Source organism: Pleurodeles waltl, chromosome 9 (genome assembly GCF_031143425.1).
Source record: "Pleurodeles waltl isolate 20211129_DDA chromosome 9, aPleWal1.hap1.20221129, whole genome shotgun sequence".
Lineage (NCBI taxonomy): Eukaryota > Metazoa > Chordata > Amphibia > Caudata > Salamandridae > Pleurodeles > Pleurodeles waltl.
In genome coordinates, this window is record NC_090448.1 from 70442238 (window position 1) to 70469519 (window position 27282).

Genomic DNA, 27282 nt, shown 5'->3' on the forward strand with positions numbered 1-27282 from the left:
TTAAACGCTGCCCGTAATGTTCCACATTGTAAACTGTGCATTCTGTCTTGTTTTTGAATCAATTCCCACCAAGGGTTTTGGCTGATAAGAATGTACTCAGAAGGGAGGGAACGGCCTTGCTTTGACTTGACATCTTGGGATTGTGGCTAAATCCCAACGTGTTATTTTCAAAGCATACCTAAACTAGCCAGCGTGTTTGAATACTCCTTGCGCAACTTGAGGGATTTTTCCAGAAAGGTCCTTCTTTGGTTTTTTAAGATATAAAAGAGACCCAGATCAGCAGTAGGAGATTCAGAGACCTCAATCAGGATTCAGACGTTGGATGCCTGATATAGATTTCCCGTGAGGACGGAGATCTCTCTTTCTCGCAGTCGAATGGGGTAATCAGCTTGCTGGCAGAAGAAAGATGAAGCACCTGACAGGCCCTACTTTGCATTATAATATAGATACATATAGTTGTGTATATTGCAGTGGAGAATCATTCGTGTATGTTTTCATTTCATTGTTGTGACTATTTTTAAATGTGTGCTGTCAACATGCTAATCTCCTTTTAGGAACCTTGCACAGTGAAATAATAAATTTCTTCTTTGGACTAAGAAGTGCATTCCAGAGATTTTTTGTCAGTGCATGAGTAGTTCAGCTCGGTCATTAGTGAAAAGCAAAACGCCAGCCTATGCAATTTATACGATTTGAACTTCAAAACAATACACAAAACATGTATTTAATTCACAAGCCAAAAATATATAAAAATTGAAATTTTAAGGGGAAGCCTAGAGATTTTCAAAATGTAGCTTTATTCCTATAAGCGATACCTGAACTCTAGTACATTATTTAGTCTGCTTGTGCTTAATTCATGCTCATTCTGTCCATGCACACCAGTGCTTCAGTTGAGGCCACCATCTCTCCTTGCTAGATCTGGTTTAATGTATAGACAGTGCTTTCAAAATCATGGTAAGGATACTAACTTAATGTTTACAAAATCCTTCACATTACAGAGCATTTTAATATTTCTAATTGAACATTTTGATTTTTATGTATTTACTTTATTGAGCCTCTGTTATTTAATTTTAAACAGTCACAGACCCTCTTAGTAGGGTTTCGCGGCTGCCCAGTGGTTTGTTGCTGTTCACTGTCACAGTCACTATCTTATGAAGATGCAGCCAGTCAGCTTTATTCTTCATTATTGGGTTGTTCATAGATTCACATGCTTGAATCATCCCCGTTGAAGTGGGAGTCCCACGGTACATTAACTTAGCAGTATACACCATTAGCATAGGCCCTAAAGGCAATGAGCACTCTGTTTAGTAACATATCAGTGTCTTTTTATTTAAAAAGGACAAAGGTTGACTTCTGACCAATCAGGCGTCAACACCATCTAGAGCACTCCCAAGAGAAGCTGTTTCTCTCAGAGTTTCAACCGCATGTCGTGTGAAAGGGAGTCTACCTGGGCTCTGCCCAGTTTTCTTCAGATATGGCTGATACCCCTAGAAAAGGATCCTTTCGATCCTGCTCTACTTCCGGAAAAACGAGGCTTGATGTTCCTCATGAAGATTGTATATACTGCATTCATCCTCATCATAAAGTTAAGGACTGTAAAAGTTGCTGCAAGTTTTCATCTGAAACCGTGAGAGCAGACTATTACTATGGCTTCAAAGATCTCAGCCATCTATATCTCTCTCCTCAGATGAGGACTCCGACTCTATAGTCCCTCACAAGAAAACATCAAAGAGAAAAATATTTTCTGAGGAACAACCTGAGACTGCTAGAAAAGCCTTTAAAAAGTCTCCACACGAGAATACTAAGGGCACTTCTAAAAAGCATGGCAAAGACATGAGGCTAGTCAGAGTAGATCCCATCCTTCTACTCCATCTAGAAAAACTTTTGCCTCTTCAAAACCAGCCTCAGAACCATCAACTACAAAGCCATAGTTAAAATTCATGTCGACCTGGACTCTGGCGACGTCAACAAGCAAGATGACATCTACTATGGCATCGTCAACAATAATGACAACACAGTTGATGTTTGTATTGGTGCCTATCCCGACGAGGATATCGACTGCGGCCCCAGTGACATCACAAGCATTAATAACAGTGACTCCCTTCAAGAAAAAAATCTACGTCAACACCACCATTGGTGGCCCTACAGTTGACGATTTCCCAGTAGACGGTCGTACTGTTGACAACTCCATTGTCGATGGCACCGACGACATCCTCCACGATGAGCCCCAATGAAGACATTGCCTCCACTGACAATTTTAAAACCAACTTTGACAGCATTGTCAAAGGTGATCAAAATAACAAAAACGACTATTAGACCAGAACATTCCTCTCCCAGCAAGGTTTCTCCTCATCCTCCTAGTCACCTTCTAGACAGAGGATTCTGATGACTACGGCCCATTCAGAACAGAATATAGTCAGTCGCAACTCAATGTGAAATGTCAAGATTTAGGAGAGGACGACGAAGCTGATGAGCAATATTATAGTGCCTACTATCAGGATCCTACTTATTCTTGTAGACCCTCCACGCCTCAGCAATATAGGTCACACACACAACCTCAAGAATATCAAGAGGTAGTACAAGTGCCTCTAACTTTGCTGCAAGATTTTAAAAAGACGGTAAAGGATTATCAAACCAGATACCCTGATGTACCTCGCCAGACAGTGCCAGATCAAGTATCTGCATCAACTCCTGAACATCTTCCTCCACCTATTACGCAGTGAATCTCACCAGTGTCTAACATCACTCCACCTCTTAGAGAATATCCTTCTTCATATAGTGATGATCAGGAAGAAGGAGAAATTCAGGACACTTGGTCTCACAATGGGTGGGATGAATACTTATTTACCCATACCATCACCACACTACCCAATATACTGTCCGCCAGAGGATATTGGGGGATTTCATTCAATAATGGAAAGAGCTGCAGACAGATTTCATCTCCCTATGTCAGTGAAACAAATGGACTGCTTTCTGTATGATTTTAAGGAGCCTCAAAGAAAATCAGTAAGATCGATACTCATAAATGATTACATATGGCAAGGAGGTATAAAAATCATGCACAGTCTGGCTACAGTACCCCCGGTATTGTTAAGAATAGAGAGGAAATATAAGGCCTCAGGTGATGCATCAGCCTGTTTAGTGGGTCACCCGAAAGCAGACGTCTCAATAACATGGGAAAAAGGTTCACCACAATGTCTGCAGTTACTGTAAGAGCAGTTAACGCTCTAGCTATTCTTGCTCATAATGATCGGCAAATATGGTTGGATATTGGAGACTTTATAGATCTCATTCTGAATGAAAAAAAAAGACTAGAACCAAGAAAATGGTTGCAAAAAGGAGAGAGAACACCCTCTGAAGTCATAGATTGTGCTATGAATATAGCGTCAACTGGATTCCGACAGCTAGCAGGGGCTGCTGTCTTACGAAGGCAAGGGTGGTTGAAAAGTACATCTTTTAAACCAGAAGTCCAAACAAAGATACTTGACATGGTCTTCGACGGGCAAGCGCTGTTTGGAAAACACATCAATGTAGCTCTACAAACAATAAAAGCGGACATGGAAACAGCCCGGTCAATAGGAACCTTGCAATTAAGGAAAACTCATTTCAAAGCAGCAGGAAGAAGAGGCATCTCCTTCTACAGAGGTAGTTATCAAGGGTTCCAACAACCTTACCAGCACTACAGACCTCATTTCCAGCAGAAGACATACAACCACCTCCGGCTGCTTATCACAAGCAAGGTCCTAGATTAAATCAAATCTCTCACGGAAAGGGCTCCAACAAACCAAAGTTACCTGTATCGAGTGTCAGCTCCCACCTCTCCTAAATTGAACCTGGGTGAAAATATCTCCAACCATCACCATTGGTGAAGCATAACGTCAGACAAGTGGGTTCTAGACCTGGTTGCCCACAGGCATACACTGGAATTCATCAAGCAACTGCTAACACTGCCACCTCATCTTCACTTATTATGTCAAGAAGCACGCATCATGCTAGAGAAAAGAGCAATAGAAAGAGTTCCTGCATCACAGAAGGGGAAAAGTTTATGTTCCCGTTTTTTTCCTAATCAAGAAGAAATACGGGGAATGGAGACCAATATTAGATTTAGGGAAGCTGAACAATTTCCTAAAGAAACAATCTTTCACTATGATCACTCTTTCTAATTTTCTCAAACTCTTGAACCACAACGATTATATGACCACCTTGGATCTGCAAGATGCGTACTTTCATATCCCTATCCACCCCAAACACAGCAAATTCCTCAGATTCACAGTAGCCAACTCTCAATACCAATTCAAAGTTCTCTAGTGCCTTAAATCGGCACTGCATATATTCACGAAATGCCTAGCCCCAGTAGCTGCCACTTTGAGAACCCCAGGACACCAGATATTTCCGTAGCTCGACGACTGGTTGCTCAAGGGGGCAGCGCAGGCAACAGAGGCCACCTCGGCCTGCCTAGAGGTCTTCAAACACCTGGGTCTGACAATCAACCAGCAAAAACCCTCCACTGTTCCAGCAACACGAATCCTATTTCTAGGAGCAATTCTAGATACCCTACAAGATAAATCATACCTGTCAAAGGACAGGCAACAAGAGACTACGGTGTCTGGCACTAAAATTACAAGCAAGAAAGTGCATGTTAGTATGCATTTACAAATTGCTATTGTGAGTGATCCTTTTAGATCTCCTACCTTTAGCTCGGCTGAAGAACAGGGCATCCGGTGGCTACAGGAATAAGGATTGTTGGATGATTTAATCAAGGTTACACCCAAATTATATCATCAGTAGCTTGCTGGACAGTGGTGGATATTCTAGCCAAAGGGCTCTCATTCCTTCCTCAGCCCCCAAAATACGTTACCACCATAGATGCATCCCTGGACGAATGAGGAGGACATCTGCAAGAACTTCAAGTCCAAGGAAAGTGGACTGCAGGTCCGAAAGCCCTTCAGATCAACCACCTGGAACTTTGACTTTACCTCAGTCTCCGAGCTTTTCTTCCAAGAATAAAGAACACTTCTGTCCTCTTGAGCACAGACAACACAACAAACATGTTTCACATAAACAAGCAGGTAGGTACCTGATCGCTACCCCTATCATCCGAAGCGCAGAAGATTTAGAATTGGACAATGAAGCACGACATCACTCACAGAGTAGAGCATGTTCCTGGGCTCAGCAGCACTTTGTCGGACAGTCTCAGCAGAATGACATCAACCTATCATGAATGGGAGCTAGATCAGACCACTCTGGACTGCATATTCTCTCGGTGTGGCAAACCAACACTGGACTTATTTGTGATACCTCAGAAAAAACAAATACCAATACTTTGCAACCTGGCAACCCCATCCAGGACCATGGGGGAATGCAGTTTTGATAAGATGGTCTGGGATCTTAGCCTACGCTTGTTCCCCGATTCCTGTAATCCCAAGAGTTCACAGAAAGATCAAATCAGAGAGGAGTTGGATCATACGTATAGCTCCCAGGTGGCCCAGGCAGCACTGGTTTACAGGGCTTCTGATATTACCAGAGGTAAACCGTATCCACCTCAAGCCAGAGCCTCACCTGTTGTCGATGAACAAAGGCCAAGTACATAATTCGGACCCAACATCTCTCCACTTGTGTGCATGGCTTCTCAGTACAATGAATTCAAGGGGCTGAACATCTCGCAGAAGTGTTCAGAGATTCTGTCCAAGGCGCGAGCAGATTCAACCTTGAAAACATGTAGATTAAAATGAAAAAGGCTCTGCATCTGGTGCCAAAAGTCTGGCTTACATCCTCTTCAGATATCACCAGAACAACTTTTGCCTTACCTTCATTCTCTAGCTCATTCCTCAATAAATGTTCATCTGGTCGCAAACTCCAGATATATCCATTCTCATAGCTCCACTTTATTATGTTCCAGCAGAATCGGTAAGCAATTTCTTAAAGGCCTCTTTAGAGTTTTTCCCCCCAGCGGGGACTCCACCATCAGAGTGGCATCTAAATACAGTCTTAGTTCAATTATTGAAACCACCATTTGAGCCCTTTTATAAAGCGGATCTCAAATTTCTCACCTGGAAAGTCTCCTTGCTTTTAGCTCTTACAAGCCTCAGAAGAGTGAGTGAAATACGGACCTAGCAGTTCGGGCTGGATTGTTCCCATGGGGAATAGGGTCAAGACTGATTTACATACGGCTGGTTCCAAACTGGGGTGGCATAGTGAGCAAAAGAACAATGGATTAAACCCAGATCTGTGACTGGGGGTGAGTGTTTGAAAGGTTTCAACACTCCGTCCATTATCCTTTTGTGTTGCTAAAGTTGCCTTAAGTGGGAAGGTTATGCCCAGGTGTAGGTCCCTTGCTCACTGTGCCACTGGATTCAAGCTAGCCTGGCTGATGAGGCGTGATACCCTGAAACCGGTCTCAGGATGCTTGTTTCCGGTCCAGGGAGGACCTGGCAGTTCGGGCTGGATTGTTCCCATGGGGAACAGGGTCAAGACTGATTTGCATATGGCTGAGTCCAAACTGGGGTAGCATGGTGATCAAAAGAACGATGGATTAAACCCAGATCTGTGAATGGGGATGAGTGTTTGAAAAGTTTCCATACCATCACCCTTTTGTGTTGCTGAAATCTAGACCTTCACAACACAGGAGCCTTCATACTTAGAACAAACCTGAAATTAATTCCCAAGGTACTTAGTGACGTCCATATTAATGAACCTATAGTTCTAAGAACTTTCTTTGCGAACCTAAGCTCTCCAGCAGAGAGACCCTTGCATACCTTAGATCCACAGAGGTGCCTCACATTCTATTTGCACCGTACAAAAACTCTCTGGAAAACTACCCAGTTATTGGTATCTGACAGTTGCCAGATGGATGTCAAACGCAATACAGTACTGTAACTGCAAAGCTGGTCGACCTTTGTTGAACAAGGTCAGAGCACACTCAACCAGGGTAATCTGTACATCTGCAGCTCTCTTTGCTGGTGTGCTGTTGGACAGAATATGTGGGTTAGCAATGTGAAAAAGTGTGCGCTCATTCATGCAGCATTACTGCCTAGAATCTGCTCAACACACTGATCCGGCAGTTGGTCAAGCAGTGCTGCGCAATCTCTTTCAATAAGATGACTCTATTGTTTATCTTTTTCGATCTAAACATTGAAATGGTTTTCCATTGGTTGTTTAATGTTGTTATTATTGTTATACGACTATATTAGACATGAGTGATATATTGTTGACGGAAGCACACCATCCGCTATTACACCTTGCATGAATATTCCACTTACTGCTTCCTAATCCGATTCAAGCATGTGACTCTATGAAAGATCAAATACTGGAGAAGAAAACAAGTTACTTACCTGTAACTTCAGTTCTCCAGTATTGTATCTTTCATAGATTCACATGCGGCCGACCCTCCTCCCCTTATATCCAGGCATAACAATTCCCACTTGTGCTCGAAAATCTGAGGGAAACAGCCTCTCTTGGAAGTGTTCTAGAAGGCGCAAATGCCTGATTGGTCCGACGTCAACCTTGGTCCTTTTTTAATAAAAGGACATTGAAATGTTATTAAACAGATTGCTCCTTGCCTTTAGGGTCTATGCTAATGTTGTATACTGCTCAGTTAATTTACCGTCGGACTCCCACTTCAACGATGGGGATGATTCAAGATTGTGAATCAATGACAGATACCAATACTCGAGAAGTGAACAAGAAGGGAATAAAATCCACACATGTGCAGAATGACACAGGGTGACCACCCAGCCGTCACTCATCTAGCAGTTGTGACAAAATGTCCCCATTCATCCTGCGTCTTGAGTCTATCCACCATAGGCCTACTGTTTAAATCCAATGGCATTCAAGTTCTAACAGTTTTTTATTCTGGTTCCCACCTCGTGGATCTTGTCTCAAGACCTCAATGACCTGCTACCTAATCTCATCCGCTGTGTGGACAAGTGCCATGTTGTAGTCTACCAAAGGTGCGCCCCTGGTCTTACAGTGTTGTAGGATGCTAGCCTTAACTTTGTGCAGTGTGACCAATGTAAATCTTAAATCAGGGGCACCATAGCACATAAATGACATTTTGTAAATTACAATTGGAGAAACGGCTCAATTGGCATATCATATTACCATGAACAAAAACGTTGGTCTCGTTACAGAATGTTCAAGTGGGACATTGTCCGTCTTTGACGTGGCCCTTGATGGGAGGCAGGCCCCATTGTGATTGTATAGTGGGGGTTTCGGGAGCAGGTAACGCTGCCGTCACCAATTTAGCCCTCAAGTTGGGGCCTCTTTTAAAATAGCATAATTGAAAATCCCTTTGTTCGATAATGTCTGTGCCCAAATGCCAGTGTTTGTAAATAATGTTCCTTACAGCATTACCGTTGGAGGGATATGTCAGCATGATCCACACTGTGTTCTGCTAGATGTCAAGCAATGTTCATTGTGTGCGTAACAAGCTGTCTTTCTGTCTCTCTTAAGTAGTCTGGTAGGATATCCCCTTTCTGTCAGAGTAGTGATCAAGAGATCAGATTCCATAAAGGAATCTTCCTTTTTAGTACAATTTCTATGTACTCTCAAAAACTGCCTGTAGAGAAGATTGCCTCAAAGTCCCGTCGAATAATGGCTATTGTACATCAGTAGGTTTTCTGTATAGGGAAGTATACAGAAAACCCTATTTGTCTTAATCGTGATATCCATAAATGTAATCTCGGTGTTACTACACTCCATGGTGAATCTGATGTCAGACGAACAAGAATTTAACCACCATACAAAGACATGAAGATCAGTAATACTGCCATCCCAAATCAGAAAAACATTATGTATGTATTGGCGCCGGAAACTAATGCTAAACTATAAAGGATTGCTGACACTGAACAAATATGTTTTCTCATAGTCATTCATGTACAGGTTCCCCAAGTCCAGAGTAGATCTTGCTCTCTTTGAAAACCCCTTTTTCTGATAATGGAAAATGTCTAAAAAATAAGAATGTTTTTGTTGAGGACAATCGCAGTCAATCGGACAATGAACAAGAAGGGAATAAGATGGTTCATTTCTCTAGTCTCCAGAACATTCCCAACTCCTTTTAGGGCCTCATGCTGGGGAAAGTTAGTATACAAGGATTGAATATCCATAGTCACCGAAATCTGAGTACACTCACTGAATGCCATCCCCTCATTTTGTTTAATAAAGTCCATGCTATCCCTAAAGAAAGATCAGATGAGTGGTGCAAAAGGTTTGATGAAAAAGTCCACAAATTGACAGAGTGGTTCCAAAAGAGAACCACGCCCCAAAACAATAGGGCTTTCCGGTGTTCCAGCAAGGTTATTGTGTATCTTGGGTAAGGTGTACATCACAGACAAGGGTGGGGAGTGATAAGAAGTGAATGTTCAGATATGGAAAGAAACCCAGCGTCACATCCTGCATCAGTAACATCTTTGATTTAAGATCCGATTTCAGCTGTGGAGTTATTCCTAAGTTTGGTGTAGTGCTCTTCAACAGAAAGCTGTTTCAGTATCTCTGCATAGTAGGATTCCCTGTCCTGTATGAGTATTCCACCCCCATGGGCTTGATCATAATTTCTTGGTTAAGGGTAAGAGTTCTAAATTCTTTACTTTCCTCTGCAAGGACATTGTGCCTGGTGTTGTGAACATTAGCTAAATCTCTGCTAGCTATTCTCTCATATGTCACTATTTCTGGTGGAGTAGAGCTCTTCAGGGGGTTGAACATGGAATGGTGCATAACCCTGTGGCGCTCTCTCCCTCGCCTTATATCTCTTGGTTAAAAGCAAATTCCTCAATCCTAACCCCCTGAAAAATTTTGGGAGTTCAAATTTAACCAAGAAACTATCAGGTGTTCCCTACCATTCATATTGGTGCAGCCACGCATTGTTGGGTTTAGTGACTGTCATTATTTCTGGTATTTCTTCTTGTTTACCTTGCTTCATGGGGATCAGCTGTTTAGACCGACATGTTCTGAGAGGTTCTTTCCGTTTCGCTCTGAGCCGAACATCACACTGACCGAAACCTTTGGTGACGAAACACACGGAGCCAAAATCTTCTGACCACAGAAACTCCAGTCAGCCTTCTGCTACACCATCTCCTCTGGAGTCTACGTTGGAGACAATGGACGCTTGTCAGCACCGCCACCAAATTCAGGCGGGTACAGGACGCATCATCACTTCACCTCCTGTACTTTTGAAGAGGAAGCTATCCTTTCAAGAAGCTTTGGACACTCCACCTCAGAAGAGGAAGAACAAGGCCACCAGCCTACCTCATAAGCCTTCTCCACTACCTCCTCCTTCTGCTCCTCATTCTCCTGCTTCACATACTCAGGGAGAGTGCACTTCCTGGGGAAGATTTGGGTGGGCCTCAATATAATCCAGATCCTTGGGACACTTATGATCCTGAACCCATCCCTTCTAACGACCCTGACCTCTACCCTGCATGCCCCTTATCACCAGAGGACACTACTTCCTACCAACAAGCAGTGGCAGTAACAACTGCATTCCAAAATGTAGAGTTACACAAGGACGCTATTGAGCAGGACTTCCAGTTTGATACACTAACATCTGCACACAAGGATATTCAGTTCCTCTCAATGCTCCCTGGAATGCTTCGTCATGCTGATGAAATTAAGAAACCTGTCTGCTCTAGAGTCATCACCCCAAGAGTTGACAAAAAATACAAACCAGCTCCCTCTGACCCAATATATATTAGATCTCTGGGCCCTCCAGATTCACATACTACCACCACAGGGCAGAAATGTGCCAATAGTCAGGCCACTGGGGACTCCCTTCCACCAGAGAAGAGAGTAAGAAAATTTATACTGTGAGCAAAAGGGTTGCTGTGCAAGGAGCTCATCATTGACATATCACCAACTTGCAAGCAATATTGGACAGATATGACCAAGCTCACTGGAATAAAATGGAGGAGCTCCTCCAATTTCTACCAGAGGAGCACCAGAAGAGAGGGCAAAATATAGTTTGAGGGGCAAACAATTTCCAACAACTCAATTTGTTGTTTCCTGGATCCTGCAGACACAGCTGCACCCAACATTAATACTAGTGTCCTCAGAAGGCACGCTTGGCTTCGGTGATCTGGTTTCCAACCAGAGAAACAGCAAGCCGTCCTTAATATGCCCTTCGACAAGGAGCACCTTTTTTGACCTCAAGCGGACACTACCCTTGAAAAGCTCAAAACAGATACATACACAGCAAATGCCCTGGGTGCCCTCCAATACAGAGGGGCACTTTTAGTCGCCCAGGTTTTAAAGGTTCTTTCAAACCAACATCCTCTGAGGCATCTACATCACACGCCAGACAGCCCCAAGCTTCCTATTTTACAGGTTTCTACAGGGGTTCCTTTAGAGATGAGAATACTAAGGGACAAGGTAAGAGCACTGCCGCCCGAGGCTCTTCCTCCACTGCAAAGCAGTGACTACCTCCATCTTACCCCTGCTCATCCCACACCTGTCGGGGGAAAGCTGCTAATTTTTTCGCACTTGCTCAACGTCACCACGGACCAGTGGGTCCTCTCCATTATTCATCCTGGGTATTGTCTGGAGCTCATCACCACTCCTCCCAAAATTCCCCCTCGCACCTGCACTGCGTCAGGAATGCCTCACTTCTCAAACAAGAGGTCCCATCCCTTCTTACCAAAGGGGCCATAGAGCCTGTTCCATTGCAACACCAAGGCTCAGAAGTAGACTCCCTAAACAGTTCTCTCAGGCCTGTTCTCGACCTCAGACCCCTAAACCAATACATCCTGCAAGAGCACTTTTGCATGGTAACTCTTCAAGATTTGTTCCACTTCTACAGCAAGGTGACTTTGACAGCTCTAGATCTAAAGGACGCCCACTTTCATATTTCCATCCACCCTGCACACCGAAAATAGTTACGATTCGTGGTTGCAGGCAAACATTACCAGTTCAAAGTTCTGCCTTTCAGGATCACTACTGCTACCAGGGTCTTCACAAAGTGTTTAGCAGTGGTGGCCGCCCACCTCAGAAGGCAGAACGTCCACGCTTTTCCTTATCTGGACGACTGGCTCATCAAAGGCAGTATCTTACAACAGTGCCAGTATCACATCCAGTTGACAGTGGATCGCCTTCACATCCTGGGTTTTAGTCTGAACTTCTCCAAGTCCCACCTTCAACCTCTTCAGGTGCAGCCATTCTCAATGCAGAGTTAGGGTTAGCATATCCCAACCCAGCTTGTGTTAAGAGTTTTTCAGTCTCTTCTCCCTCAATTTCAGGAGAATCATATGTACAGAGTCAGGACCATTATGAGACTGTTAGGGATGATGGCGTCATGCATTGCCATTGTTCCCAGACTACACATGCGTCCTCTACAGCAGTGCCTGTCTTGTCAGTGGTCTCAGTCACAGGGTCACCTAGAAGATCTAGTGTTGTTAGACCGCCACACTGACCGTTCTCCACAATGGTGAACACCACCAACCACTTGCAAGGGCAGCCTATTCTGGATCATGTGCCTCAAGTCACTGTGACCACAGGTGTAAACTGACGGGTTGGGGTGCTCACCCCCAAGACCTCACAGGAGAGAGCCTCAGGGATCTCAGTCACCAAACCCTACATATCAGTTGCCCCAAGCTTTAGGCAGTGTTTTTAGTCCTGAAAGAATTTCTTCATCACCTATCTCACAAGGTTGTCTTAGTCTGCACAGATAAAATGACAGTCATTTATTGTCTATGCAAGGGGGGGCAACGGATTGGGAGGTGGAGGGGAGTGTGTGGCTACGGTCATCCAATTGTCACAACTCTAGCGCTGGGAAGCCTTATGGTAGCCATGCGCTCTACAAATTATATAACATAACATAACTCTCTCAGACAATATGGAAGCAGGCTCTTCACCACCACATCCACCTGGTGGCAGGGTATATCCCAGGGACAGACAAGGACTTGCTCAGCAGGATGCAGCAACAAGTCAACGAACGGGAACTCCACCAACAAGTCCTTCAACCATAATTTGCAAAGTTAACTCCTCAGGCAGACCTTTTCGCTACAGCAGAAAACACAAAATGTCCAAGCTTCGCCTCCAGGTATCGACACTCTCTATCCAAGGGCAATGCTCTATGGATGAAATGGTCCGAGATATTTGCTTACGCTTTTCCGCCTCTCCCACTCATTCAATTTCTGGTTCAGAGGATCAGGCAAACAACTCTCACCATGATCCTAGTAGCTCTCACTTGGGTGCATCAAATGTGGTTCACCACACTTCATGACCTGTCAGTAGTCCCCACGAGAAGCTTCCCAACAGACCGGACCTTCTATCTCGAAATCAAGGACAAATCAGACATCCAGACCCAAAGTCACCCAGCCTTGTCACAGGGCTTCCGAGGTCATAGAGTTTGGTTAATTAGGATTGCCTGCAGAGTCTATGGACATTCTCAGGGAGGCCCATAGACCCACAGCTAGAGCATGCTGTACTGCAAAATGGAAATGTTTTGTTTGGTACTGTCAACTCAAACATATTGACCCCGTAAAAGCTACTGTTCAAGAGATCATTTGTTATCTGCTCCATTTACAATAAGCAAATCCAGCTTATACTTCTGTTTGCCTACATATTGCAGCTATAGCTGTATATCTACAGAACACACAACATACTTTCTTGTTCAGAACCCAGTCATTAAAACTTTCGTGGAAGACCATAAAAGGATCATTCCACCAAGGTGCCTCCTGCACCAACCTAGAACCCCAATAATGTGCTTACCAGGCTCATGGGCCCTCCTTTGGAGACACTTCATTCATGCAATACCTTTCTTGGAAGGTAGCTTTCTTAGTTCCCATCACATTACTGAGGTGTCAGTGAGCTCCTGGCACTAACCTTGGAGGACATTTTCTTCCAGATTCATAGACAAGGTGGTCCTTCGCACAAACCCAAAGTTGCTTCCTAAAGTGGTTTCACAATTCCATTTAAACCAATCCTTCTTCCTGCATCCTCACGCTGCTTCAGAAAGAGCGCTCCACACTCTACATGTTGAAAGAGCACTCATGTTTTACATTGACAGAACCAAAGCGTTAAGGAAAACTAAACAGCTTTTTGTAGACTTTTCACTACCTTATAAAGGCAGTCCAATACCCAAAACCACCATAGCTAAATGGATAGTTAAATGTATACAGATGTGTTATGCTAAAGCAAAAATACTTTTACCTGTTACTCCTAGAGCCTATTCTACTAGGAAAAAAGGTGCCACTATTGCTGACATTTTAAGTCTGCTACATGGTCTACACCACACACTAGTGCATGGATGTACTAGCAAGTCAGCAAGCCAATGTAGGTCAAGCTGTGCTGCAAACACCTTTCCATTCAACTGAAAATTCCACGGACTAGCCACCACTGTTATGGAGGGACATCTCTTTCTCTATACCGCTCTTACACTCATTTTCTCAACTGCCTGCAGGAAAACAATCTAACAAAGTAGTCGAAGCCCATGCGCACTATCACAAAGAGGAGGAATCACTCGATCCTGTGGCTCAGAAAACTTCTTCAAAGAAAAACAACTGGCACCACTTCGGACCCAGACACTAGATGTCAGGAGTATGTACAGCATGTGAATCTACAGCACTGCATACCACAAACAGATGCTTACTGGGTAAGCAACATTTTCCATTCAGTCACCGCACATGTATTAGATGCCGATTTGTGATATGTTGACCCATTCTCTAGTTGGAGCCGTGGGGTTTCTGTTTTCACATTGTGCAGATTGCATGATACAGTCAGACTGACTCTTCATTTGGGGCAGTGTTCTCCATGTTATTATATAGTACAGCATGTGCATTTTGGAGCCTAGTATGATGCACTTCTTCCACTTTCAGACTGTGTGTGATACAGTAGCATGCCACGTGGTTTTGCTTTACAGCACGGATTTGAGCCGTTTCTAATTAGCCTGGCATTTTTTCTCACTCCTTGTGAGAGACACTTTGTTTATTATGCCTCGCATTTTTTATTTTTTTTATGTACTGTATGGGTTCTTCCCCTTTTTATTTCTTTTTGAAGTTGACATATGATTTTTGTGACATTCTGATCCAGATTAGTTAGGTAAGGCATAATGGTCTTCCTTGTATTTCTACCTAGCACTTCCGCCAACTGGACAGGACTGACAGTATATTCTTTTCTGTAGGTTGCTACCATTTTTATGTCCAGATGAAGACCCTGGGGATTCTTTGTGAGGGCGTATAAACGTTGACATTTCATAGGTCTACCCATATCTTTAATAATTGAAGGACTTTCAAATTCAAATGCCCATATTTTTGGGTTTGTTATCGATGTGCTCATGTAACCTATGGGTATCACACTTGTGCACTGTAAATATTTAATTCTTTCCACTTTGTTTTTAAATTGGATGTCTCACTGGATAGCACTTGCGCTGCACCGTTACCTGGAGCACCTACTTTTGCAAGTTCTATATTGATCAGACTATATCCTTACACTGAATTGCCAAATACAATGTATTATCATTTATGCTGATTACTTGTCTGTCATTTTGACATGATTTTCATATGTGTTTTGGACTGACCCATCTGTTGACTCATTACATTAAATTATTCCTGGTAAAACACTTTCTGTATATAAGCTTTTTAACTTTGAAAATGCCTTGTTGGACCTGGCCCTTTTACAGGGTCATTCCCCAGACTTTTTGCTTTTTGCCTCCTTATTTTTCTGACCTTGGTTGGCTGACATTTTGACTCTGAGCACTTTTTCACTACTAAGGAGTGCTAAAGTGCATGTGCTCTCCCTTACAAATTTGGTATGATTGGATTATACCGGATTGGCATATTTAATTTACCTATAAGTCCCTTGTAAAGTGGTATCCCTATACCCAGGGCCTGTAAATTAAATGCTACTAGTGGGCCTGCAGCGCTGCTTGCGCCACCCACTGAAGTAGCCTGTCAAACCTATCTAAGGCCTGCTAGCGCAGAGCCTGGGTGCGCAGTTTCCTGCCACAGGGACCGGGCATCTAAATCTACTTGCCAGGCCCAGAACTCCCCTTTTATTACATGTAAGTCACCCCTAAGGTACGCCCTAGCTAGCCCTTTGGGCAGGGTGCCATGTATGTAGAAGGCAGGACATGTGCCATGTTGCGTGGCCTGTCCTGGTAGTGAAAAACAGCCTAACTTGGTGTCTCAATGCTGTGAGTGCTGCCTCCTCATAGGATTGCATTGGAAATGCCCTGCCTTATGTGTAAGGGGTATTGTCTGATTTATGAGGGGTAGCATAGGCATGTTTGGTATGGTTGTGATAGTGGTGAGAAATGCTGCTTCTAGAAAGTACGCATTTATCTGTGCTTATGACTTGGGTGTTTTGCAGCTTGCCTCCAATCCCCGTCTGGGCAGACTGACAGTTGGGGCTTTGTGCATACTTCTCAGACAGCCTGAACACAGGGAGGGTGGAGGTGTCACAGAGGTGCATCTACATATTGTAAAGTTTCCTGGGCTGAGAGAAGGGAGAGGCGGGGCACACCTGCATTTGTAAAGACTGTGCCTTGGCCTCACACAATAGGGTCGTTAACCCCCCCACTGATGTTTGGAGCCTGTGCTGAAAGGAGAGAGGGGGGCACTCCCAGAACCAGTTGTAACTGGCTGGAACCTCCTCTCCCTACCATTGTAAGACACACTGTAAACCCAGTATAAGTACAGGGGAATTTTCCCCACAATTTGAACATTCTTGGAACTTGAAACTGGACACAGAACGCTGATGAATGCACTCACCAGGAAACCACCTTGGACTGCTGCTGCTGTGCGGACCTGTGACCTGCCTGGTCACTAGGAGGAACTGCCCCCATCTGCACCCCTTGTGCTGGCCTGTAGCTGGGCCCACCAGCTCTGTTCTTCTTCTTGTTGTGTTGTTCCCAGGGGCAGGGTGCTGTGACCCCTGCCACGATCTCTACAGTTTTGTCGTAGCGCTCTGGAAAAGCGCTCGCTCTTAAAAAATTGCTGCAGAAGATCACCGCCGCAGCCCGGGCCTAAGATTTGCTCTAGCGCTTTGAAAAGCGCTTTATTTCTGATCCCCGAATCACCGCTGCAGCCCGGGGAAGTTATTTTGGTAAAGCGCGAGTGCAGCGCGCTTACCGGTGTCGTTTCATCTGGAGCAAGCGTGCTCCTATCGGCGCCCCCTGGGCGAGGACCGCTCCGTGGAGCATCCCCGGGGCACCGGCAGGCCCTGCCGTGGGCCAGGACGTCATTGGAACTCCGAGGGAGAGTAGGACGCCTCTCCCTCGCCAGTGGGAGTCCCGTAGGACTCTCCTGTAATTGCGGGCCAGGCGGAAGCTTCACCGGAGGCTCACCGGGACCGCCGGCTCCCTGGTTGGCCCCCTCATGGGCCAGTGGCATTGCTGGTAGGGGTTTCTCCCCGTGTAAGGGCTGACGGAGGCCCAGGGAGACCCCAGGAGTTCACGGGTCCTTGGAGGGGCCAGTTTTCAAATCGGAGGGGGTGCGTGGCACCCCCCTCCTTCCTCAAAGGTTTTCCCTGACTCGGGGGGCCCCCTCGTGAGGGCTGGTGGAGGCCTAGGGAGGCCCCCAGTAATCCTGGTCCCCAGAGGGGCCCGTTAACAGGATTGAGGAGGTGCGTGCTGCCCTCTTCTCCTCCCAAGGAAATCCGAGGCCCCCGTTTTGCGCATAGGAGCGCCGGGGGCCCATTGTTCGCCTTCTAAGCACTGGAAGTGCCTCTTCATCCAACCAGGTACTTTTTAAGGGACCAATAATAGTTGCAATCCAAAGGTCTTTGGTTCATACATTACCTACCTGTGTTTGATGTTTTTACATATATGCTAATGTTTCTTTTATGATCATGACAAGCAGATATGTATTTATATGACTTGTGAGATATTCTCTAATGTTCCTTTTATGGGTATTTAGGAATTGTTCATGACAAGTGCATATATCTTTTACTGTAATTCCTGACTACTGCTTATGTTGCAGAATCCTGAGTACTTACGTGTTCTAATGTGACAACTGCCTATTCTCGCAGAGTATTAGTAACTTGTGTAACATTCTGACAACTGCTAAGGTAGCAGGGTATTACTTACGTGTAATGTTGGTCTAATTATGTTTTGTGCAATACAGATTATTTTTACATAGCTCAGTGTTGTGTTTACTTTGTGGTGTACATTTTGCGTCACGTGTGTTGTGTGTGTTGTGCAAACGCTTTACACATTGCCTCTGGGATAGGCCTGATGCTCGTGCCAAGCTACCAAGGGGGTGAGCAGGGGTTATCTTGGACGTGTAACTCCCTTGCCCTGACTAGAGTGGGTAGGTTCTGCCTGGCTGAGGTGCATACCCTAGCCAACCAGAAACTCAATTTCTAACATGCCTGTTTTGTTTTCTCATGGGCTTTGCAAACCTTTATTGTTGGTGGATCCGCTGGGCCTCATCAGTCTCAGAAAATAGTAGCTAAATACAAAATATTCTTTTGGTGTTAAAAAGCACCCATTACCATATCAGTGCCATGCACTGAAGGGAACTACTTTGCGTGAGAATGTGTTGCTTGTGAAAGGGTAGAGTGCCATCACTGCACAGAGAAGTTAGCCAATGGTTAAAGTGGGCTGATCCATTGCCCCATTCTATATGCTTTGGAGAGCGAAAGAACAAGCATTGGCAAATCCAATAATTATTGGCTTGGAAATGAGTTTTTGCCATGTTGTACACCAATGTGGCTTCTGGTCAGCAGAGCTAAAAGAGAGTGGTGTGGAGTGGGGAAGTAGTGTCGTAGAGTGGATCTGTTGGAGTACAGTGTTGCAGAGTTTAGTAGAGGGGAGTAAAGTTCAGTGGCAGTGTGTCAGAGTGGAGTAGGATGGAGTGGATTGAGTTAGTCGGCTGAATTGGATTGGAGTAGAGTGGATTGGATTGGATTGGAGTAGAATGGGGTGGATTGAGTGGACTGGAATGGATTGGAGTGGGGCGTATTGAAATGGGGTGAGGTGGATTGGAGTGGGGTGGAAGGATTGGAGTGAGGTGGATAGGTTTGGGGTGGGTGGATTGGACTAGAGTGAGGTGAGTTGGATTGGGTTGGAGTGCTGTGGATTGCAGTGGGGCGGGGTGGATTGGAATTGATTGGGTTGCAGTGAATTGAACTGGATTGAAGTGAGGCGGAATGGAGTGGGGTGAGGCGGAATGGAGTGGGGTGAGGTGGATTGGAGTGGGGTGGATTATGCTGAACTGGATTGTTGTGGATTTGATTGGAGTGGGGTGGGATAATGTGAATTGGATTGGAGTGGGATGGGCTGGAGTGGGATGCATTGGAGTGGGTTGGGGTGGGGTGGGGTGGGGTGGGCGTATCGGATAGGTGCGAGTTGGACTGGATTGGGGGTGTGGTGGACTGGGTTGGGCAGACTGTTTTGGATCAAAATGGAGCAGACTGGAGCGGGCATATTGTGGATTTGATTAGAGCAGGGCGGATTGGAGCGGAGCAGATTGCTTTGGACCCTAGTGGGTTGTTTTGGACTAGACTTTGGCAGATTGGAGTGGTGTGGATTGTTTTTGATTGCAGTGGGGCAGACTGGAGCGGGGCAGATTGTTTTGGATTGGAGTGGGGCCGGCTGGAATGGGGCAAATGTTTTGGATTGGACTGCAGCAGCCTGGAGTGGATTGGAGTGGAATAAATTGGAGTGGGGCAGATTGTGTTGGATTGGAGTGGGGCAGATTGTTTTCGACTGGAGTGGGACAATTGTTTTAGAGTGGGGCACATTGTTTTCGATTGGTATGGGGCAGCAATGTTTTAGATTGGAATGGAGCAAATTGGAGTTGGGCAGATTGTTTTGGATTGGTGTGGGGCAGATTGTTTTGGATTGGAGCTGGTTAGATTATGGTGGGGTCAGATTTGAGTGCAGTGGGTTAGGAGGACTGGGGTGCCCACAAACAAAAACAAAACAAGTGCAAAATGAGAAAAGAAGAAGGCTTGGCAAAAAAAAAAAAAAGAAGAGGTAACTATAGAAAATGAAACTTTGCAATTTTGTTTATCGTGCTGGGTACGTTTTTGCCAGTCACACATCTTTTGTTTGCAGGGCCCTTGAAGTTGTAAAGAAATACCTCCATCACATCGGGAGCAGCGAATGGGCACTGATTAAGTTGAATCAGTCAGTGCTTGATTCCTGCTCCACAGACAGGAACAGAAATGATGCTAGGCCTGCAGTGACAAATTACAAAGCTATAAAGATGAATGCCACACAAGCCAACAAATGGTAAGCAACATGCGGGCTCAAAGAGACTGTGAATGATGCAATAATAGACAAATGAAAGAAGACTGTTGACTGAAAATCCCCATAAGTAAGTTTATTATACATATAATTTTAGTGAAATTAAAGGGTGTTGGCTAATGCCAGACTCAAAAATAATCAGTTGCAAAAGAACCACAGCTGCCTACCACAACAAATCATAAAATCCTTTAAAACAGAATTGCAACTCTAACACAGGCATGTAGCATTTAACGCAGCCTTCTAAACACTATGTCTGAAGTCAAAGAAGGCACACAATCAACTATCTTCATTATTGGAACAGAGCGCACCTTCAGGGTAGGTATGGGAACCAAAAGCAGCCCTGGCAAAAATGTTCAAACCATTCACGCACCTGCCTACCTTTCTTCTTGCTCTCTCTCCTTATACCCTGTTGTGCCTGTCTCCCATGGGGTGGTGGCGAGTCTTTTTGAAGGCACGGTGATAGCCCAGGTCTTCAAAAACTGGATTTATAGTGGCTCCAGCAACTGTAGAATGACAGATGAGTTAAAAGGCCAGTCTGGGCAAGCTCACCATGGAGTGCAACACTGCCTTGGCTTTCTCTGCCAGGGAACTGTTCTATCTAAACTGAGCACAGGCTTAACAAACGTGGAAGTGGTATTACTGTCATTTATGAAACATATCTTAACCTTAGCTTAAAGGAAACCAAACTTTTCACAAAACTATTCATTCTACAATGTCAGCAATACCCACAGAACCATCCACCTCTTGTTTCTCGCTCCATTTATTGATGTCGTCTTCACATTCACAACAAAAAAGTGAAGGTGTGCTGCTTGGAGATTACAATCGATAGGCCAACTCCCTTTCACTTTGTTGGACCACCTGGTAGCAAATAACCTCAAACACCAGAAATACACTAACTGATCGAAAACTCCAGCCACACCAAAGGTATATCAGGCTATCTATCTGGCAAGAGAACCTGAAGATTAACGCTCTGTACACATGTCATGGGAGTGATAGGTAATTAATTCGCCATCCAATTCTTCTTCAGCACACACTGAGCCAGTTTCATAGAGAAACTACTGTCAACTTTCTCGTAAACCACCCTTAACAATATTGCTGCCACGTCATCAGAGTACATGCCACACTCTCAAAAACAGAATCATTCAAACTGGAGATCAATGCCTCCCTCCTCACGGCACACAGCAGCAAGTAAAGTATAGGCTAGTTTAACAATTACCTGAAAGTCCTAGAGTAGAAATGAAAACGTAAAACAGCCTGAAGTTAGCAATCTCATGAAACCTTGAACTATAAAAAACAACGTTGATAAAGCCATCTATGCAGTAAATGGTGAACCAAGTACATACTATCCCACAGCTGAATATGTCAACTCCTGCTGTTAGCTGTCCGCTTCGGATGTACTCCTCTGGAAGGTATGCTTGGCATGCACTGAGCATCTTTGTTGTCACTCGAGTGAAGTCTGCCTTGTGATGAAAGCGCAGACCTGAATGTCCAAGTTTTGGTATGAAGTTTTCATCCAGCAAGACATTGGAACTGTAGTTGAAAAAATAAAATATAGATTAAAAAGCAGCTTTGAAAGGGTACAAAAATCCATAATGAACATTACTTTAATTTGCTAGCCAGAAAGTCTTTCAGCTATGGGCCCAGCAAACAATTTTAGCGTCATACTTGTCAACAAGTCAAATCTCACATGTATTGTAAAACAATTCAGTACCAATTTTAAATGTGCCAAGACCTTGTTAAATGTCCCTTCCCCTGTGTGCGCCCATTTAAATTATCACTTCCCTTCCGAGGAAAGGAAGAATGCAACAACTGTGGGGTAATAGAAGACTAAAAATGAGGCCTCCAAACTGCCAAGCCAAAAAAGCTCTATATATCATCCATGCCAACAGGCAATAACACGTAGCTAGCTAGAGAGGACACAAAGGCCGGCAGAGATGTTGCGGAAGAGGACGTATTTGACACGTGACAGATGCCAACCACAGCACACAATCTGTTTTTTTTATTATTTCTGTGAGCATCACAGGTTCAGGTGCTACCACCAAGTCCAGATTTACATCTGTACCACATGGAAAAATGTCCATTATTTTCAGCGGAAATCATTCCCTCTTCCGTTGTTATCATGAAAATCTGCAAAGCTATGGTCCTTAAGGAACAACATTTGGGACCCCTCGTTTTGAAAGACTATTATAGTGCATTTTATTGATGTTCTGGAACACAGTTTTAGCCTCTAACACGTTCAGATATCTGAAGCAATTTGGAATACAGGGAGATCTTTGACAGCTTTATACAGCATTACTGTTAATCAGTAACTTAAAATGCACTTTAAGAAATATGATGGATTTAAGTCCTACCATCGGGCACTCAATGATGTACTAATGTCTGATGTACTTGAGAATTGTATACTGGTCGAGAGTACGATTTAGAGAGGGAGCCTTAGAAGCAAAGGCTATAAGTGGTAGAAATGGTGAATGGGATACACTAGCTAGAGCTGGGGGAATGTAGCACTGTCTTTTTTCTTTGTTTTTTTTAATTGGTAAACACAATTTTTGCAACACTAAAATAGTTCTGAAAAAGGTAGTTTGAAGGTTGCGTTATAAACATGCTGTGGACAAAGTTAATCAAATCATCATAGTGCAACATGTCTAGTGATATAGGATATAAGGTTCCACAGACATACATTTTAAAATCTTGAACCCAACCAAACGAAGTACTTTGGTTCAGTGGGGGCTTGGACGAGTAATGCGGATATTAATGGATTTTGTGATTATATTGCATAGAACAATTAGAAAAGGTATCCCTGGCCTTTTCCGTAATAACAGCTATTTATGTTCAGTGAATAGCACCTCAAGTAACTTATACTATTTTAACACACAGCATATCAGACAGGATTACATTAGTGGCCACCCCATACAAAACTACCATTCAGTGAGCTTCTACAGACAGTGTTGCCAACACTTATGTAACAAGGATTTTCAATGCAACGGGTCTCACATTTGCTCGAGTTACAGCTATTAACGTTGTAAACTCTTAACTGGACTTTTCTTGCCACACAATTTAAAAGAAAAAAAAACGCAGCACGATAGCACTATGTAAAATGCAGCGCAATCGTGCTGAAATTGAAAACGAAAAAAAAAACGAGCGTGACTGCGCTATGTAAACCCCAGCGCGATCACGCTGCCTGGATAATAAACAAATCCGGATGTTACTGGAGCCTTTTTAGTCAGATAGACATGTACTTCTTTTCTTCCCCATTAGGATGAGCCACCCCTAAACCTAAGCACTTGGTCAACAATCGTGTCCTCAAGTTGTATATACATTTTTTATTCCTAGTATTGACTGTGAAACCAAGAATTCTGGTTTCTGCTAAATTGGAGAAAAAAAAATGAAGAACACGGGATATACAGTTAGAAATGGCATGGAAAGATGTTGTCCTTTTGTAGCTCTCTACTTAGCAGGCGTTCGTGTTACAAAACTCATTGGTATTCATTTTACCGACCTAATAAGAATGAAAGGCTGCGTGAACCCCGCTGGTTTTCAAGCCTGTGTCCCACAAATGACGTGAATGCAAGCACTCCAATACACTGGATATTCAAAGGCTCCTTACTCACAAGAAGTTAGAGGTGCTCAGAGGTATTACATGGCTCCTGAGAAAGCCCCCTTTTTAATGCACCTTTTATTGTGGTTGTCGATTCACTAGTGTGTCAAATACGAGAAACTCGCAGCAAGAATACCTCATATCTAGATTTGCCACCAGATCAGTTTTCTACTGGTATTTGGATGTCTTAACAGGTACAAAAATAAGCAAAATCAACTAAAGCTGGTATGTTTAGCCCATATCTGTACATACTTTAAACAGCACACAAACAGAAAGCAGTTTTAAATGTGTTCTAGACCTGCGTTAATGATCCATGCCTAATAATTAAAATAAACAACAGGAAAGTAATATTAGAAATGAATGAAGACTATTTTGTTTGCAGACCTATTAAGTATCCAGGACTTTGTAGACTCTTAGAACCAGTTGGAATAGGAGATAGTTTTCTCTTGGAAAGGTAACAACCTTTCTCATGTCTCATTAGAAAGTTACAAAAAAAAAAAACCGAATGACTCATTAGAAATTAAAAAAAGAACTCATGTCTCATTAGAAAGTTAAAAAAAAAACTGTACATTTCAAAAATAAATTTGCCCTTAGATTACGACATAAAACATGCCAGACAGTATTCAGAAATAGATGCGTGTACAGAGCGATGTGTGAGGCAAATACGGTATGGTTTTACATAAAATGTTAAAATAACAGTGTTCACCACCTCTTACAGAAGAACTATGTGTAAATTTCTTGTTCAGGCACTCAACTCCTTCAACCCCTGTTATCAACCCTGGGAAACCGAACGGATGCACAAACCGGGGGACCTGCTTCAGGACAGGCAGGCATGGGGTAAGGAGCATTGTGAAGAATACACTCTGCCCACATCAGACATTGCTTAACGTGTTCTGGTCAGGGCCACTCGCTGTTTGCACAGAATGTACTCCTTTGAAGGAGTGAAATGTTGCCTAAAGCGCTACAGGAAGCAATAAAAAGGAACACGTCTCTCATTGCAGACACAGCTCCATTCAGCACACAGTGCGCGCGAGCCATGGCCAGCTGGGAGGTAGCACCTACATATGCAGTGAGAATTTTATATTTCAAGATGGCCAAAGTGTTAACTGCGACAGGCGTACATGATTGCTACTGACCTAATAAGAATGAAAGGCTGCATGAGCCCCGCTGTTTTTCAAGCCTGTGTCCCACAGATGACGTAAATGCAAGTGCTCCAATACAGTGGCTCCTTGCTCACTAGACGTTAGGGGTGCTCAGAGATATTACATGGTTCCTGAGAGAGCCCCCATGTTAAATGCGCCTCTACATTGAAGCGTGGCAGACGTGAATCGGGTGCCACGCTAAGTGGGAAGTGCTCACCTCTCGCTGGCCGAACACAGAAAACAACCCGATTTTTCTTTCCACGTTGAAATAAAAAAACAGCTACAGTTCACTCGTAATGGAACCGATCGCCAAAAGTGCAATTAACTATGTAACATAGTCGATCTTATGCAAAGCACTCGACTTCTGCGAAGCGAGATTGTGCTGCAAACAAAAGATTAAAAGTAGTCCACAAACCGGACGGGAGACAGCGAGCCTGGCATGTTTTACTACTTGGTCGCTGCGCTCGAGGAGGGCTAACCACCGGAAAAGGCATGACGTATGCGTGCCTTCCACTAATGAAAGCAAGCAGATTTTAACAGCCAAGCCCATGAACCAATGAAAGACAACTGACGTGAACAGGCTCAGAGTCCTTTTTTGACTCCTAAAGCGTCTTGCAAGCGAAACGCATGCGCAATCGCATGCGACTCAAGTTCGACCCTAAAAATTATATATCCATTTCTATTGCCTCTACATTGATAGTACATAACAGCCGTACCTGCAGTACCCCTGGTACCAATTCATTATGTAAATACAAACATTTTTTATCTCTAATACATGCTTTTCAAGTTTGGTGTACATATATTAATTTAACCACTCAAGACCTTCCTATTTAGTAAGATGTGCTGCACACAGGAGAGCTACTTAAAAGTAGCTGGCGAGCTACCAGTAGCCCATAAGCTACTGGTTGGAGAAGCCTCATTAGAAGAAATATTGCATAGTATAAGCAAGATCTTGCACTGAGGAAAATCAGGTGTAAAATATATACATATAAGATGCAGACCTACAGCTATGCTATTTATTACCTTAGCTGAGTGTGAGGAGGCGCCATGACTTGCGAGTGGAGAAGCTTGGAATGAGCCATGATGCTCCTACCTTCTTATTTTTAGGTTGAGCGCGCTTTGACCTGTTGTAAGTATAGTCGGCTTTTAACCACACCCACCTCAGGCCCATCACTTTCATTCATTCGTGGGCTTGCCTTTCAAAAATCACTTGATGTCATTGGTAAATGCTTTACATTTCTCTCACCTTGGGGTGGTTTGGTTACCGCCTTGGACACCGGCCCCGTTACAGGGGTAATTGCATGATTGCTGATATAGTTCACCGTAGGCAAAATACTTTTTTCTTTTGTCTGCGCTTCGTGGCTGTCATGGCGCTCACAGCACAAAATCCCATCAGCGGTACTGTGTTACATCAGTGTTTCCCATCCTTTTGACTCCTGAGGACCCCAACTGAATCACTACTGGAAGCCGGGGACCCCCAAGAAATTTGTACGATTTAAATTTCAAACATTAAAACAGTAATTCGCCAAAAAATACACTAACAAGTACATGCCAAACAAATACTCAAATTAGTAAACATATAATTATTTTATATTGGAAAAAATTGGAAAAATTGGAAAACTTTAATGGGAGAGTTGGTGCTGCATCTTGGGGACTAACTTTTCAATGTTTGGTTTTATTAGCAAAGCTGAATCCTCAAGCCACATTCTACATTTCCCAAGCGATTTTTGTTTTTATTTTTTTGATACATAAACTTTTTTATTTAATGTGTGGTGGGCAAAGGAAGTAAAACCATAAAGGCCTCTCATCTCTCCATAGCCTCTCTGTCACATGTATTTAATTTGATTTGTAGCACCTCTCATACCAGTGCAGGGTGGCAAAGCACTTTACAGGGGACTACAAGGTGTAGGATTCACCTCATCCATACTGTTAGGCATTTTCTAAGAGTGCTTGGTCTGGAGAAACACAAATTCAGGATTCAGAACATAACACAGTGGCTAGCCTTGACTTTAATAATAGCATACTCCTATGCAGGCAAACTTTTTTTTTTTTTTTTTTCAGTAATGAAAGAATTGGAAAAATATATAATTTTCTAATGTGTTCCATGTAGTTCTTTGTTGGTAGTTCATAACTCACTGTGCTAGATTATGATTGTGACTTATGAATTGCACAATATCAAAAGAATCTCTGTGACAAAAGTGGTAACCCACTGTGCTATGCACATAAAATGTGGTTCATTGCATGATACATGTTCTTTGCATCTGGCATATTAACCATCTGCTCTACCTCCAATGAGTCAAATCTGCCAATAGACAAACTCCCATCTCTCCAGCAGGTACATTAATCACCAGAGTTGACTCCTATTTTTG

General features: G+C 43.7%; 1 protein-coding gene across 2 annotated transcripts in view; it reads right to left on the reverse strand.

The window, feature by feature from the left end:
• IRAK2 (interleukin 1 receptor associated kinase 2) overlaps positions 1–27282 on the reverse strand; it is a 277952-nt gene that overhangs the window by 126115 nt on the left and 124555 nt on the right. For both annotated transcript variants that reach the window (XM_069206326.1, XM_069206327.1), the window contains exon 9: positions 21520–21706. In XM_069206326.1, the coding sequence (XP_069062427.1) occupies positions 21520–21706 (187 nt within the window). The remainder of the gene's footprint in view (positions 1–21519; positions 21707–27282) is intronic.